This window comes from Trichosurus vulpecula, chromosome 7 (assembly GCF_011100635.1).
Source record: "Trichosurus vulpecula isolate mTriVul1 chromosome 7, mTriVul1.pri, whole genome shotgun sequence".
NCBI lineage: Eukaryota > Metazoa > Chordata > Mammalia > Diprotodontia > Phalangeridae > Trichosurus > Trichosurus vulpecula.
Window position 1 is genome coordinate 208,024,512 of NC_050579.1, and position 16,842 is coordinate 208,041,353.

The window sequence follows — 16,842 nt, forward strand, 5'->3', positions numbered from 1 at the left end:
CTTCTTTCTAATCTCTGGCACATGACAGTAATTCAATATATTCTGAAAGGGGTGAAACTTTGTGCTTTTTCTTCAGAAGCATAAATCAAAAACAAAGCTGCTGTTCCAAAGGTGTCTTCAGCTGTCAAAAGCAAGCCCTGGAAAGAGCATCATAAAAAATGCAATAGAAAATAACACTTGATGGACTCCTAATGCTAAAAGACTCATTTATATTGTCCTAGTCCATGATTTTCCCTTGCCTATCTTTTGTCCTTTCCCCTTTTCTTAAATTGGAAAAGGAAACCAATTTCAAGAGGTTTTTCATAAGCCTTTCAATATCGTTGCACATGTGGCATACAGCCCCAGTGCTTCCTCATCATTCATGGTTATTTAGCGGCCTCAGAACACTTTATATTTTCTTCCAATGTGTTGCTGTAATACATTGCTTACTTTGATTTTTAAAGAAATAAATCCCATATTTCCTATTCTTCTTTGTGTACATATTTTATGATCGCACCATTTATCCTGCTGAAAAAAAACAACTTGAATTCTTGGCAGCATCTCATAAAAACATGTTATTTTACAACAGGTTCTTTATTGTGAATTGTCACTCTGATTGCCGAGGAAAGTTATTGGGTGCAACTCTATTAGAAAACAAAGTTGTCCTCTCTGCCTTTTCAAGGATCTATGCTGAGGATTTGTTGCATGTTTGTTGGAGGATAAAAGTTCCTTGAGAACATATGACTCACAGACCATTATTTTATTCCCCCGAGTATGATCTAAGCAAACCTGACTGGGCAGACAGATATATTGTTGTCGTTCATTCGTATTATTTGTGTCCACCTCTTTGTGATCCCATTTGGAGTTTTCTTGGCAAAGAAGTGGTTTGTCATTTCCTTTTCCAGCTCATTTTACAGATGAGTAAACTGAGGCAAACAAGATTAGGTGACTTGCCCAGGGTTATACAGCCAGTAAGTGTCTAAAGCCAGATTTGAGTTCACAAAGATGAGTCTTCCTGACTCCACTCCTGTTGTTCTAACCACTGTGCCACCAACTGTCCAGAGACAGGTATGATATTTTTAAAGTGTATTACAAATATAGGGCTCTTGAGTTATGTTTGTTAGACTTATCTTTAAGAACACATAGTTATATCAGGGTTTATTTTACCATATAGCAGGGGATGGATACATTGTTGGAAGGAGAAAATAGCAGCCTCCCTCCACTGATACAGATTGGCAACTTCTCTGTTGTCATTATGGTCTTGGAGAGTTGCCTTGGGTACTGAGAGTTGGTATTTGCCCATGTGTCAGAAGCAGGATGTGAATCGAGGTCTTCCTGATTCCAAGGACGACATCTTCTATCCCTGAATAAATCAGTATCTGATACTGGTACAATATCAAATAATTAAATTAATTTCTCAAAAATCTTAGTATAGGGAAATCAGTTTCAAGATTATGGTTAGAATCATCTCTTCTAGGCAATACAGTGAATAGAGTTCCAGGCCTGAAGTCAGGAAGACCTGAGTTCAAATTTGGCCTTAGATACTTACTCGCTGTGTGATTCTGGGCAAATCACTTAATCTCTGTTTGCCTCAGTTTCCCCATCTATAAAATGGGGATGATAATAATAGCACATACCTTGCAGGGTTATTGTGAGGCTCAAATGAAATTCATATAGAGCTTAATACAGTGCTCAGCATATAGTAGGGGCCATATAAATGGTTTTTGTTATTGTTGTTAAGTCATTTTTCAGTCATGTTTTACTCTCTGTCACCCATTTAGGGTTTTCTTGGCAGAGATACTGAACTGGTTTGCCATTTCCTTTTCTAGCTCGTTTTATAGGTGAGAAAACTAAAGCAAATAGGGTTAAGTGACTTGCCCAAGGTGACACAGCTAGTAAATGTCTGAGGCCAGATTTGAACTCACAAAGTTCTTACTCTCCTTATATAAATATTAGCTGTTCTTATTTAGCACTGCATGAGATCACTTGTTAGAGTAAAAGAGGCAGCATCATGTGGTAGGTAAGAGGCAATACTAGATCCAAGAAGATTTCAGTTACAGTTCTGCTTCTGGTAGACACTGGCTCTGCTACCCTAGGCAAGTCTCTTCTAGGCAGTTCTCTGAGAATTCTCAGAGAAGGAGCAAATCTGCATCAGTAGAGGAAGTTTTTTCACCTAAGATTTTCCATACCAATGAGATCATGGGTCATATTCCAATCCCTATAATGTCATGTGAAAAACACTGCTATGGCCATTATGCTTGGTTAATATTAGTTTGGCCAACCGATGTAGCATACTCCTAAATTATTACTTACATTTCCTTAGAAGTCTTCTATGGGCAGCTAGGTGGCACAGTGGATGGGCTGGGCCTGGAGTCAGGAAGAACTGAGTTCAAATGTGATCTCAGACACTTACTAGCTGTGTGACCCGTGACAAGTCACTTAACCCTGTTTGCTTCAGTTTCCTCATCTGTGAAATGAGCCAGAGGAGGAAGTGGCAAACCACTTTAGTATTTTTGCCAAGAAAACCCCAAATGGGGTCATGAAGAGTTGGACATGACCGAAATGACTGAACGAGAGAAGTCTTCTATGGGAGACTATGGAATTGACACAAAAAGATATGGCTGTAGTGTCCGTGGACATCTCTATGATCCACAGTGGGGGAGACAGCTTGTGACATTTCTATATGACGTGATTGGAATTTTTCCCCTAAAGGCATGCTGTGAGAATCATTCTTCTGAGGCCTGAACTGTGTATTATAGGACAATATTCTCTTGTATTGTCCACTAGAGGGCAATAAAATTAGTGAGGTGTCATACTCATAGAGCGGGTTACAGGGAAAGAAATTTCTAAAGTGATGTTATATGATTGTCTGAATACAAACCTAAACAATGGTTCAACTTGTTTTCGATGCAACTTGGAAAACAAAATAGTTTTTTTTTAAAAATTGACTCATGTCTTACCCAAACTGGTGAAAATTTAAAAAGTCAATGTTTATTGTTTTTCTACTTTCATGAAATATAAATGGATTCAGATGGAATTTTACAGAGATATACAAGCCTATTTCCCCCTGTCTTTTATTATTTGTTTTTGTTTGATCATGGTTGGATGCTAATAGAGTTATAGGCAGAGTTATGGCAATAGATGGAGTAGTGGATAGAGCGTGTGTGTGTGGTGTCAGAAAGATCTGAGTTCAAGTCTGGCCTTAGACACTAGCTAGTCTAGGCAAGTCATTGTTTTCAGTTTCCATATTTGTAAAATGAGGATAATCATAGCCCCTATCTCCCAAGGTTCTTGTGAGTATCAAATGAGATAACAACTGATAAATGGAAGTTATGTATAGAATGATTTTACATATTATTTATGTATTTGTGTCTAATGGTAGTCATCTCTAGGGAGGGTGGGGAAGAAAAAAAATAAATTTACATGATTATTATATATTTAAAAGATATAACAGTATATAAAAGTATATAACAGATATGCAGTTTCATGTGCAATTATCTTTTTAAAATTATATTGCATTATGGAAATGTTTGTTTTATTTGATAAATTAAAAACAAAATAAATAAAACATAAAAAAATAAAGTAAAATGTTTTCATATAAAAGTTCCTTAGTGTAGTGGTCAGCACATAGTAAATGCCATATAAATGCTATCTGTTATTATTAGCTACTATAGAACTTCCAGAGCTGGAAGGGATATTAGAGGTCATCTAACAACTTTTCTGTCTTATAAATGAGGAAGCTGAGTCATGAACAAGTAAAGTGATTTTCCCAGGGCCACAAAACTAGTAAACAACAGAATTTCAGGCTAAAACCAGACGCCTTTCCTTAAACCACCACTTCCTCTAGACTTCCTTTTTTTTTTTTTTTTTTTTTTTTTGTTGAGTCCCACCATTCTTCTAGACACCCAGGACTTGATCTGTCACAGTTTTTTATTCCAGTTCCTCCTTTATCTTCCACATTCAGTGTCTCCAAAACCTATTGGTTCTTTCTCACAATCTTAATTCAACATATATTTTTTACGTTCTTACCCACCATATCCAAGACACTGGAGATAGAAAGAAGAAAAAAGGCCCAATCCCTGCTCCTCAGGAGTTTACATTCTACTAGAATTGGGCCTCTTCATCTGGGGTCCACAGATTCCCCACCCCTAGGGATCCATGGAGAAATTTCAGGTTAAGGGGAGTCTATACACCTGGATGAGAAATGACATAATTTCAATATAAATGGTTTCTTTGTAATCCTATGTATTTTATTTTATGCGCTTAGATTGTTCTGTGGAGGATCCAGAGATCTTACCAGACTGCTCAAAGTGTCCAAGATATAAAAAAGGTTAAGAAACCCCATTTACCAGAGGGATCTGACATGTGCCCAGGTAGTGTGTGAGGAGGACAAAGGACACACACACACACACACACACACACACACAAGTGTCATAAGAGACTTCTTTGAGGTAGAGAACATGGAAGAAACACAGAAGACCACAAAGAGGGTGACACCTGAGTTGACCTCTGGTGAAAAGTAGAGATAAGAAAAGAATTCATTCCAGTCATATTCAGATTTACATGAATGAATGTGTGGAGGCAGTTAGAGTGTGAGGAGTGGTCCAGTTTGTCTGGAATGTAATATGTGCAAAGGAAGGAAACAAGTAATTATGAAGTACCTACTATGTATTAGGCACTGTGCTAAGCACGTGGCTTCCTTCAAGTCCCAGCTAAGATTCTATCTTATAAAGGAAGTTTTCTTGATCTCCCTTAACCCCTCTAGCACCTCCCCTCTGTTGATTATTTCTTCTTCATCCCATACATAGCTTGTTTGTACATATCTGTTAGCATGTTGACTCCCTTATTAGACTGTGAATTTCTCAAGGGCAAAGACTGTCTTTGGCCTTTCCTTATATCTTCAACACTTAGCAGAGTGTCTGGCATATCGAAGGCACTTAATAGATGATTATTGACTGGCTGACAACAACCCTGGGAGGTAGGATCTATATTTTTCTTCATTTTACAGATAAGGAAACTGAGGCAAAAAGGTTTTTTGTTTGTTATTTTAGTGATTTGCCCAGATTTGCACAACTAGTCAGTGTCTGAGGCTGGATTTCAACTCAGGCCTTCTTGACTCTAGGCCCGTAGTTCTAGCCTCTGAAAACGACAGTAATATGAATTAGGGTTGGAAAGGTAGTTTGCAGTTGTTGTGGAGAGTCTTAAATGCTAGGCATATGTACCACCTATAACTAACTAACCAGGTACAGTTTGTTATATAGCTATATATATGTATATAGTTATATATAGTTATACATAGACATAGTTATATACATGTCTTATCTCCTTTTCTAGACTGTAAACTCCTCGAGGGCAGGGAGTATGATAAAGACTAAGGGATCTTGCATTCCCTCAGTACCTAACACAGTTCTGTTTGCATAGTAGTCACTCAACAAATAGCTTTTGTGGAAGTGAGTGAACAAATGAATGGCTAAAACTCAGGTTTCCTTACTCTTAGTCCAACGAGCTTCTGCCATGTTGTCTCATGATATGGGTGTGGTCCAGATAGCTTTGTTTGGTTCCATGGTCATGAACTGAACTTACATCCTCAGCCTGGAAAGGCAGGCCATTGCATACCAAGTTTGTGTCAAACTGGAGGAGATATATATAGTCTTAGAGAGATACCTAGGATACTAAGAGATTAAACAAGTTACCCAGGGTCATACAGCCAATATGTATCAGACATAGGACTTGAATCCAGGTCAGTATATCCTGACTTAGAGGCCAACTCACTATCTACTATGCAGTGTTATCTCTCAAGGTATCTTATACTGAAGGTGTTATAGCTAGGTTTTTTGGAAGTGTTTAATGAAAAGGACTCTTTCCAAGGCACTCTGCCAGTCTTTCTTTAATTAATAGTATGAAAATTGGGATTCATACTACATGCCTCCAAAGGGTAGATATATATAAAATTCTTAATATTCTTAGTTGGTGTTTATATTAATGCACAGATAAGTTCACTAATCCTTGGTTCAAGGGCCAGCTGAAAGAACTGGCCTGTGTCCATAGATGGATTTGTGTGTGATTCCCTATTAAACTCTACCATGCAAAAAGTATTTTTAATATTTAAACAGATGTTCTCCTTTGTCCAAAGAACATTACAAACTTGGAGAAAAACCACGTTCAGGAATTGATTTGCATTTGTAATAGATCATTCTTAGGAAAAGCCCAAACAAAAAGGATGTAGGCTTCTTGATTAGTCATATAATTAAAGCTTCTAAGGTGATTATGATGCAAATAGTTTTTTTAAAAAGAGAAATATTTTATTTATCTGAAGATGTGTTATCTGCATGCAAATGACTTTAATGAAATATAAATAGCCTTTTTTATTATCCCATGACCTTTTTTCTCAGGGGATAGGGACTGGGCCCATGATTTCATTGGTATAGGGAATGAAGACTCTTTCTACCAGTGTAGAGTGGCACCTTCTCTTCAACATGTAGTGGGGGTTCTTAACTTTTTTTGCATCATGTATCCCTTTGGCAGACTTGTGCTATGGAATAACATTTACTGTCTGCATTCGTAATAGAAAGTAGTTCTAAATTTCATTTAGAAGTTGGCTGTGAACTTAAGAGATTTGCCCAGTCTCACTGCTAGTATATGTCAGAGGTGAGACTGGAATTCAGTGAGAATGTCTTTCTGGTTTCTAGATCACCAATATGTCCACTAAACCACACTGCCTTTTCACAGGGCTCATTTTAATCCCTTGACTCTGACAACAGAGGTAGTGTGGTATGATGCATAGAGGGCTAGGCTTGGAATCATGCTGGCAGAAATTCAAATCCCAATTCTGACACTTATTAGCTGTGTGACTGTGGGCAAGTCACTAACCCTCCCCGAGCCTCAGACTACTTAAGACATCTACAGAGTCACAAGCAGGTTGAGGTCTTTCTCAGTCGAAAACTCTCTCTGCAACTGGGCATGAGTGAAGGACCACAGACATTCTGTTCTTTGATTTTTGTCTGCCCACACACCCTGACATCCAGTCATATAACCCAGTATATCTTCCCAGATGTAATAAGACAGTAATTTAACCCCTCTCTAGATTTAGCAGGTCTAATAATATCGATTTTTAGAGGGGGAAATATCACCCTTGAATGGAAGAAAAAGGCCTAATGTGTCTGGATTTATGATCTGGTGGTTTGCCAGAAGGCTTCCAAGTACAAATAGAATTTATTTACTCAGTAACACCAATTTATCTGGATTGAAGTGTCTCTGAAGCAACTTCCTCACAAAAAATACAGTTGAGGATGATAAAAGCTTTCTATAGGTTTTTCTGGTGACCCTCAAATCTCTACCTCCCCCCGCCCCCTGCCCCTTTACTGCTTTAATGCTTTTCTGGGTCAGATCTCAGCATTCTTCCCATTACTGTTCTCACTCCCTGCTTTTAACTTCTTTCCTCCTCAATTCAATTCAACAAACACATGTCAAGTCTCTACTATGTGCAAAACAATGTGCAAGGTGCTGGAGATATACACAGATAAACAAACACAGACAAACATATGATCCCATGGACCATAGCACACCAGTACTGTCCGTGGGATTTTCTTGGCAAAGTTACGATTTGCCATTTCCTTCTCCACTGGATTAAGGTAAACAGAGGTTAAGTGACTTGCCCAGGATCATACAGTTAGTGTCTGAGGCTGGATTTGAACTCAGGTCTTCCTGACTCTATGTTCCTCACATGGTGACTGACCTTCAGTTGCTGATTCTCAATGAATTTACATTTATCCCTTCCCCATTGAGGAGGTTAGAGGAGCAGCGGCCCCACGATCTGGAAAATCCATGTAAAATTTTTTGGCTCTCCCTTTGCACCAGAGAAGAAATCTGAATTATTCTGCTATTAAAAGATAAAATATGTTTGATGTTATATAATACCATATATTCTGCATTTCTGAGTTTGTAAACTTTTTCTGCATTATCTGCTGGCCTCCTCATTGTCTGCAGCTTCTGCAAAACTCTCCCAAAATTCCCATTTAATTTCTTATGCCAACCTGAAGTATATCAAAACCACTATGGGGAAAGTCTGATGTGGAAGGGATAACTGTACCTGGACTGGTCTTCATAGTCTCTTTCTAGGTCTACAGTCTTTCCACTTAGGTAGGACCTGCCAAAGATGCTTTGCAGTGGTATAGTCTTTGAGAACCCAAGTTTGCCTCTGTGTGATAAGTATTATAATCATTTAAAGAATATTTATCAATGCTGCCTTAGGCCCTGGAGATAAAATCAGTTAGCCAACTAGCATTTTACTGGCACCTACGGTATGTCAGGTACTACAGTAACTGCTGGATGTAAAAATAAGAGTGAAAACAGTCCCTGCCCTCAAGGAGCTTCCCTTCTATACAGGAATCAGCATGTACACATCTAACTGTATCCACATACAAAGTAAAGACAAGTCAAATTTAATGGGGAGGAACTAGAAGCTCAGGGACGGCTTCGCATAGGAGGTGGCCTGCTGGGCACTGAGCTTTAAGTGAAACAATGATCATAATAGGGTTTTAGTGATGCTCATGCACACATGTTTCTGTTCAGAAAGGAGCTGAACTTTGTTCTGTCTTTTTCTAGTTCGAGCTCCAGTGGTTGCTGATTCATTGTGACCCTCTGAGACCCAGAAGAGAAACTTGCCATGAACTTCCAGTCCGGGTAAAGCTAGGGCACTTTCCTCTTCCTTCTCCTCTTTACCTTTCTGGTTGCTGCTCTCCCTTAAAAAGTTAGCTACATATCTTTATCCACCTGATCCAATTAAGGTCATACAGAAAGCTCAAACTCCAACCCCCAGCCTGTCTTTCAGGAACCACTTTGACATAACCCCTGGCTGGCATTTTGGTGTTTTCTTCTGAATGCCCAGCAAATCTGTCCAAATGCACAGAATATTCCCTTTGTGTGCCATTTTTTTCTTAAAGCTTATCCCTGGTAGGCTTCGCTTGTCATTTTCATTAAAGCTGAAGGTAAAACTGAATGCTTAGGGCAGCTGTGGTGAGGACATAGATGCCAAGACTGGGAGGGCCATTTATGGAATTGCTCCAACCTGAGGCTGCCTCTGCAGAAAGGGTTAAAGGGGACTGTTGTCATTCTATCCTGCCTCGCCCCAGTCTCCAGGTTTCCTCCAATCCTGGTGACCCTCCTCCAGGATCATTCATAAACAGAAGAAATAGACGCCTCCAGCTACTGATTTACCTTTGCTGTTGGTGTCCCGGGCCTTTTGCTTTGCAGACCTGTGGGTAGGGGTGGCAAGTTAGGGTGCCGATGGGGGCCACTGTGTGTGTCTTGTGGGTCTAAAAATCCAGCAGGGGCAAGAGGGAGGACAGTGTAGCCCGTGGATTAGCCAGAGAGGTGGTGAACATGGCTATTGCTGCCCAGGACCAAGGGCCCTTCCGTTTTTGGGTCTTTCTGCACTTTCTTTGCTTGTGCCTGGCTCAAGTAAGTTCTTGTGTGACTTGTCTAATCAATTTCTTACTTTCTCATATCTTTCTTCTGCAGCCAAGCCTGAGCAATGGGGAGGTAAGTTTGGTCACTAGGCATGTGGGTATTGTTTTGTTCTGCTTTGAAAACTAAAAAATTAAAAGGAAGGTGATCTGGAAGACCTGATGAGCCCTGATAAGTGCAAAATGGAGAAGAGTACCAGAGGATGTCCCTCATAGCTGGTCCAAGGCTAGGGATCATCTCCTCTCCTTCCATCAAACTCAGCTGTTGCTGCAGTCACCAGTCCTGTAGCTTTTGTGGTTTGTGCTAGGGCAGGGGAGGACTCAGTATCCTCTGAGCCAGCTGCAAGTCAGGCAGATAGCCCTCACAGGAAACCCTAGAGGTTCAGGAAAGAAGTTGGTGGTATTGCATGAGTGCATAGTTGTTGTTTTTTTAATTTAAATTATATTACGGCTCATCAGAGTTATGAAGCAGATTCCCTAAGTGCAAATGTAGGACATCTGGCTCTAAAAAAGGAACTGAGGTTAGAGTCCCCTCCTTTCAGTTCAAGGTAAGAGGTAAAGAGAGGGAGCTTTGAAAGATCTAAGGCTGACACTGGGCAGCCAAGTCTTAAAGGCATCTTCCTGCAGACTCTAGCTCTAGCCTAACTGTCTACTCCCTCCTCTTCTACTGGGGATGGGGGATGGGGGTGGGTGAGGGTAGTGAAGGTTTGAGGTTTCACTTACAAAGCTCCCATTGTAACCTGCCTGGCAGATGGAGCTCTGAAATCATGAAAACAGAATTTGCTTTGACCAAGTGTAGTTAGGAGGTTTTTATTAATCACAGCAAAAACCTCCCCCCACCCCATGCTTTTAATATTTCTACTTTATAGCTACATATGTACACAGTTCCTGTATAAGCTAACCTTGTTTTGCTAGATATAAAAAGTACCACTCCACTGTGAAGCCAAATGCAGTTTTCAAGGCAAGGCAGAATTTCTCCAAGTTCCCTGGAGACTGTATTTCCTAGCTTACTCCCTTAACTTTATCTTTCCGTTAGCAGTAGTTTCCTCCCCCATTCTACACTGTATAATCAAAGAACAGGATTAAAATAAATTCAGTTTGCAAGACAAAGGTTATAGGTTGATCTGAGCTTTTGTCCTTATTGTGGAGATTTTTTTAGAATCTGGTTAGAGAATTTTAACTCAAACACACAATCAGTTTTTGATTAAGGTCAGATATCAATGAGCCCTTCCTTTTTCATTTGAAAATGATGTAAAAGAGGTAGGATTCATTGCACGTTCATTCAACACACAACCCTTAGATGGTAACTCAAGACTCATTTATCCTGAGTCCAGATCACTTGCTGTGGAAGACCCAACTAGGTAGCGACTCCGCCCAGAACATTGCTTTTAAAATGTGGTGAATAACCAGTCAGGTAACCTGTAAGGAGCCTGGTACTCAGCTGTCCTGGAGCCCAGGGTTTGCCTTAGGACTCAGAGGCTCCTGTGGGCTTCAAGTTGGGCTGGCTTGGTTGGGAGGCAAGTGTGGAGGTGGGGGTATGTACCAAGGTGCTCAATTCTCTAAATTGTTCTTTGTGTACCCTCCTTCACTAGAGAGGTCCCCCGGGTCCTCAAGGGCCTCCTGGTCCTCCCGGTCCCCCAGGAGTTCCAGGCATCGATGGTATTGACGTAAGTGTCTTCTCTGGCGTGGGGGAGGTTGCCCCATTCTGTGGCCAGGAGACCATCAGGACTCCCTTCCCTGGTCCTTCCCTTCCTTAATCACCTCCCAGAGGATTCTGTAACTGAAAGGCTGTAGGATGGGTCCACGGGTTGTTACTCCTAAACTTCTCCAAGCAAAACAAACCAAATTTAACCTTCCCCCGCACCCCCCCCCCCCCCCCCCCCCCCCCCCCCCCCCCCCCCCCCCCCCGCCTCCCTCATCACCCTGGCTTTATTCGTGATCCATCAGTAAGAAACAACTAGCTGCAATACTGGTCTGCTGGTACGGACTGGACAGAGTCAAGTTTGTTCTGTGCGCCCTCTTGTGTGTATATGCTTTTGGGCTGCTGGTGGTGATGGATAAATTTCTGCCTCACAAGGGGCATTTCTATGGGAGAAGGTGTCACATTCCCCCACCCCTAGTCTTATTTGTACTGTGTTCCATCCACATTATCTCTTCCCACTCCATGTCCCTGGACAACCCGTTTCCTTGAAATCGTGTGCAATCTGGATTTGGACAGTGCCCCAGGTCACTTAATGAAACCTCTCTCCATTTTTTCTCTTGGTCTAGGGTGATCGAGGTCCAAAGGGTCCCCCAGGTCCCCCGGTAAGTGAATGATCTCAATCACTGCCTCTTCCTTTCCCTTTAAAAAGACCTTGAAGCTCTACTATTTTGAAAAGTGCCTCATCTTGAGAATATCTCTCTTTTCTTCTTCTTTCCTCCACTCCCTCAGGGTCCCAACGGAGACCCAGGAAAACCAGGAGCTCCGGGCTTACCAGGCACACCAGGCGCAGATGTGAGTACATAGTTACTGACTTGGGGTAGAAGTTGCAGAAGGGTGGGCTGGAGTTGGGTTGGAGGTTGAAGGAGGTGGGACCACTGAGAGCTAATTCATGGCGAGGCTTTGAATGCCCCCTTGTGCCTGGCTTTAGTTGGCTACGTTGCAGACGGCTTTTTGACAGCTCTGGGCTGAGTGTGGGGAAAACTGGAGCATCCCTGGAAAGTGGACTCAGCCTGTGCTGGTATTTCCGCCCCTTAGAAACAGAGAAGGAATTGTGGAGAATCTCAGAACAGTTTGGCCTTTTTTCCTCTTCTGCAAAAAGAGGAACACAGAGGTGCCTTGTCTCTCTCTTACTGAACTAACTTTGCTTCCTCTTTTACCCCACTCAATGCCCAATCAATTGTCCAGTGATTCTCCAACTGACTAGTCTGAGGCAGGGAAGTGTGCATGGGTTGGGGTGTGAGGCCTTTTTTCATTGCTACCTGGGGAAGGGGATGTTTAAATCAGCATCTTGAACATTTTTGGGACTCAGCCTCACCATCCGGTGTTGCTAAAGGTTGTCTTGTTTTTTCTTTTCCTTTCTTTTCTTTTCTCTTCTTTTCTTTCTTCCTCCTTCCTTCCTTCCCTTTTCCTATTTTTCTTAAGTTCCTATTACCACAGCAAAAGGCTAAGAACTGGGGGAGATGTAAAAAAAGTTTAGATAAAATAATGTCCCTAAGAATAGAGGATAGCAACTCATATTTGTGTTTTACACAAACTCTTTATGGTTTAAAAAGCACTTTCCTGATAGACACCCAATGAGATCAGTGGTATAAGTAGCATTTTCCCCCTTTTCTAGTTTTTGCCGTTGAGGAAACCGAGGCTAAGGGGATTAAGAGACTTCCCCAAGTTACACCTAGAAAGTTTGAGACCAGGTCTGCTAATTCCAGTTTAAGTCCAGAGTAATTCTTCTGACTAAGGCTTGGTATTTACACCATTCTGAAGGAGGACAAGACAATATTGAGCTCCAGTCAGGTCTAGTTAGTTTCCTGGCTTTCCAATGAGATCCATGGCTTTGGTTTCTGGGCAGAAGAAGATGATGGAGGGAGAAAGAAAAGCTGAGTTATTATTGCAGATCCCTTGCAGGAAGGTAGGAAGAAGCCTTAGAGATTGGAGCCAGTCATAAATCCTCTTTAAGAAGAGGAATAGTAGTATCCTAATAATATTTACGAGGCATAATGGTTAGAGAACCAACTTTGCATTTAGGAATACCTGGCTCCAATTCTATTTGGATGACTTTGAGTAAGTCATTTAACCTCAGGGTCCCAGGCAACTCTCTAAGACTCTAATTTCAGGAGAAGGTGCTGAACTACATTGGCAGAGGGACTTTTCTTAAGGATACATTCTTATACCTGTGAAATTTAAAGAACCTGCCCGTGGTCATATAGTCAGTATACATCGGAGGCAGCACTTGAACCCACATCTTCCTTAGTAAGGGGCCAGCTCTTTTTCTCTCTTCCTTGCCTTTCCCCCCTCCTTCTACCTTGGGAAGAGCCAGTACCATGAAATGAAAAGGAAACCCAAAATAAACCAAGAAGACACTCCCTTACATATTATTCTCCTGAATATAATCATTGATGAAACTTGACACGACCTAGACAGAACTGAGTTCCATATAAAACTAGGAACTAACAAAACTATCCTATATCTACCTGCAAAGACTGATTCCCAGGTCCTGGAGGATCCAAGCCAAAGTAAATTTCAGATGCAAGTAGAAGTGCTTTTAGTTAACAATAATATTAGGTAGCATTTATACAGCACTTTAAATTTTTCAAAGTTCTTTACAAATACTTCATCTGATTCTCAAAATTTTGTGAGGTAGGTGCTGTTATTATCCTCATTTTGCAGGTGTTGAAACTGAGGCACACCTAGGTTAAGTGACTTGCCCTGGGTCACTTAGCCAAGTAAGTACCTCAGAATTTGAACTCAGGTCTTCCTGACTCCAAGTCCAAAACTCCATCTGCTGTGCCACCTACCTAACTTTTGGGTCCATGAGGATACCTGAGCCCCAGAAGTGTCCGGTGCCTAGGACAGCACATGAATGTAGTAGCTGCTAAGTAGATGCTTGTTGATTAAATGATCTATTTCTTGCCACCGCATGACTGCTGGGGATGGTAAATGCTTTCCTGTCCCTCTTACCTCCTGATAATTCATTTTAGGAAGTACTGCTGTTAATAGTCCTCCACTTGTCTTTAAAAACTCTAGATTAAAAAGGTGATTTTCAATCTTCAAGAACCTCTGAAGATAGACACAATTTGTTTTGATTTCAGCTTTCAGACAAGCTGCAGCTAGTTTTCCCTGAGAGTTAAAACATTTAATTAAACAAGATCTTCCCTAACAGTCAGTAACAGTGATAAATAATGCTTTGGTGGGCTGGCTCCCATCACATGTTAAAATGTTTTATTGAATGCTTTTTATGAATGCAAAGTGGTGGCATTGTGAGAACCTTAGGATTGGAGAAAGGAATGTTATATTAGTCTTTGGGTAATATAAACTCAGACTATATAGTTAATTTGATTTCAGCTCCTGCTTTGACACATAATGATACACTATATACTGAACTGTGGTCCCATAATAAAATGAAAGGGTAGTCAGCACGAGACCACTAAAGCTACTAACCCCGTTGCTTAGTGTAACAAATGATTTCTATGTAGAATGTTTTCTCTTCTGATGCAAAGATAATTTAAGAAAAAAAAGTTTCCTTCTTTCTTCATCCTCTTTGCTCTCTTTTTTTTTTAAAATGAGCATTATACAAGATAAGATGGCTTTTAAAGAACACTAATTAAAAAGTCACCAGAAATCATCTAATCTATTCCCTATACTTTCTGGTGTGGCTAAACTCAAACTCTTCCCAGGCAGTTGAAGATCATTTTTATTCTTACAGGGAAAGGAGCCTATAGCTTCACCATAACCCGTTTCCAAGTTTAATAGCATACTACAGAAAGTGAGACCTAGCTTATAAAAACCAAGGTCTCCCACTGTATCTAGGGCTATTGCCAGTTGTCCTGACCTATGTCTTGCCACTGGACTCCACTGACTTTGGAGAGAGTGAGGCTGATGACTTTGCATAGCCCTTCCTTGCTTAGATCCAATTCCCTTGCAAGTCAAGACATCACCCTCCTCATGTCATAGATCCTCTTCAAGAATGAAGAACCACAATAGCAGCACAGGACAGTGGGAAGAGCGTTAGATGTGGAATCAAAAAACCACGGTTCAAAGCTTGCCTCTGTTACTGCCTATGTGGCCATTGGCAAATCACTTGACCTCTCTGAACCTTTGATATTCCTCCTGTGTAAATTGAAGGGGTTGGTCTAGATGGCCTCTAAGGTTCCTCCTTTCTGGCTTTGTCTCTGAGATCCTATGAATTCAAGAAATTACCTCCTTAAGCATGATTTCTGCCACGCTTTCCTCTTTATTCTTTTATCCTTACTAGAGAGGGAGAACGGCAAATGGCCCTTGGATAATGAACTTGAGTTATGTATTTCTTCTTTATTAATTGAAAATTTGGGGGGAAAACACAAGTTAGCAAAGCAGAATGCTGATGGACATTGTAGCTAGTGACGGTCATGGAAGAGTCTAAGCACATACTGGGGATTTGAAATGAGGGGCAAACATCAGGTTGTCAGATAACATCATGCATGTAAAATGCTTTGCAGACTTTTGAATGGGGAGAGAGTAAGCATTCATTCAGTGCCTATCATATGCTAAGCTGCTTTACAAATATTATCTCATTTGAGATTTATAAAAGTACTACATATATGTAAATCCTATTGCCTCTTTGGAACTCTGAGGTGGTTTTGAGTTCTTGAAGGTCACACCAACATAGCACAACCCTGGCATGTTGCTTCAAACTAGAAAGGCGTTGTCAGTCTGAGCTCCAACCTACTCAAGTCTGGAAAGACTCGGGGGTAAAATGTTGGCCACCAAGTGATAAATTTGGAGGGGGTCACAGCAGTGTATGAAACCATCTATAAAGGTATGGAGGGGTTGTGATCTGTGTCAGTGAAGGGACTATCCACATTGAGTGGGGGAAGCACAGCAATGTATGAAATTACATACAAAAGCATGTTGTTATCTATATCAGTGAAGGATCTATCCAAATTGATGAAATAGCAAATCTGTTGAAGTTGAAATGTTAGAATGGTTCAGATGGATTGATCGACCTCTCTCTACTTCCATTTTTATTTTGTAAGTAGGGAATGCTAATTCTTTATCATTAACTGAGTATTTGAGATTCATGGAATTATATTGCTGATTGAATGATTTATTTTTGGTAGGTGCTATTATATGACATATAATATTTAATATATGTATTATTATAACAACATACAATATTACATACATTATTATATTTAAAAAATTGTGCAAACTCCCCCAAAAGACATATATATGTATATACATATATACACACATGTCCATATATATACACACATATGCATGTACATAAATATAATGTCTTTCTTGGGATATATATATATACATACATACATATATATATGTATATATATAATTATTTCAGTCTCCTTCATAACATCCCTCTGAAGCAGGTATGATTAGAATTCAGTTTGGATTGAGAGTGCTTGGATTCTAGACAATCTTTTCTTTTTAGTAGTACAAGAGATGTGTGTTACAAAGTCCTTGCTGGTTGTACACATAAGCTACAGACTCCTTGACAGGCAAGACTTACTCTGAATCCTTGTACATATGTACAAATAGTGTGACTGGTAGGTAGTAACTACTTAGGGTCATAAGTTATGTGTAGGATTTGGAAAGTTTATGGTAAGAGTTAAAAATCAGATGGGAGCAAGAAAAATCAAAGAAATATAGAATATTGAACTGGAAAAGACTGTAGAGACCATCTTGTCCAAGTTGCCTCTCTCA

At 40.4% G+C, this 16,842-nt stretch overlaps 1 protein-coding gene across 1 annotated transcript in view; it reads left to right on the forward strand.

Moving 5' to 3' along the window:
• COL9A1 (collagen type IX alpha 1 chain) overlaps nucleotides 1-16,842 on the forward strand; it is a 122,595-nt gene that overhangs the window by 20,345 nt on the left and 85,408 nt on the right. Inside the window, exons 6-10 of the mRNA XM_036768040.1 lie at nucleotides 8,584-8,661; nucleotides 9,803-9,823; nucleotides 11,036-11,110; nucleotides 11,712-11,747; nucleotides 11,875-11,937. Of these exons, the coding sequence (XP_036623935.1) occupies nucleotides 8,584-8,661; nucleotides 9,803-9,823; nucleotides 11,036-11,110; nucleotides 11,712-11,747; nucleotides 11,875-11,937 (273 nt within the window). The remainder of the gene's footprint in view (nucleotides 1-8,583; nucleotides 8,662-9,802; nucleotides 9,824-11,035; nucleotides 11,111-11,711; nucleotides 11,748-11,874; nucleotides 11,938-16,842) is intronic.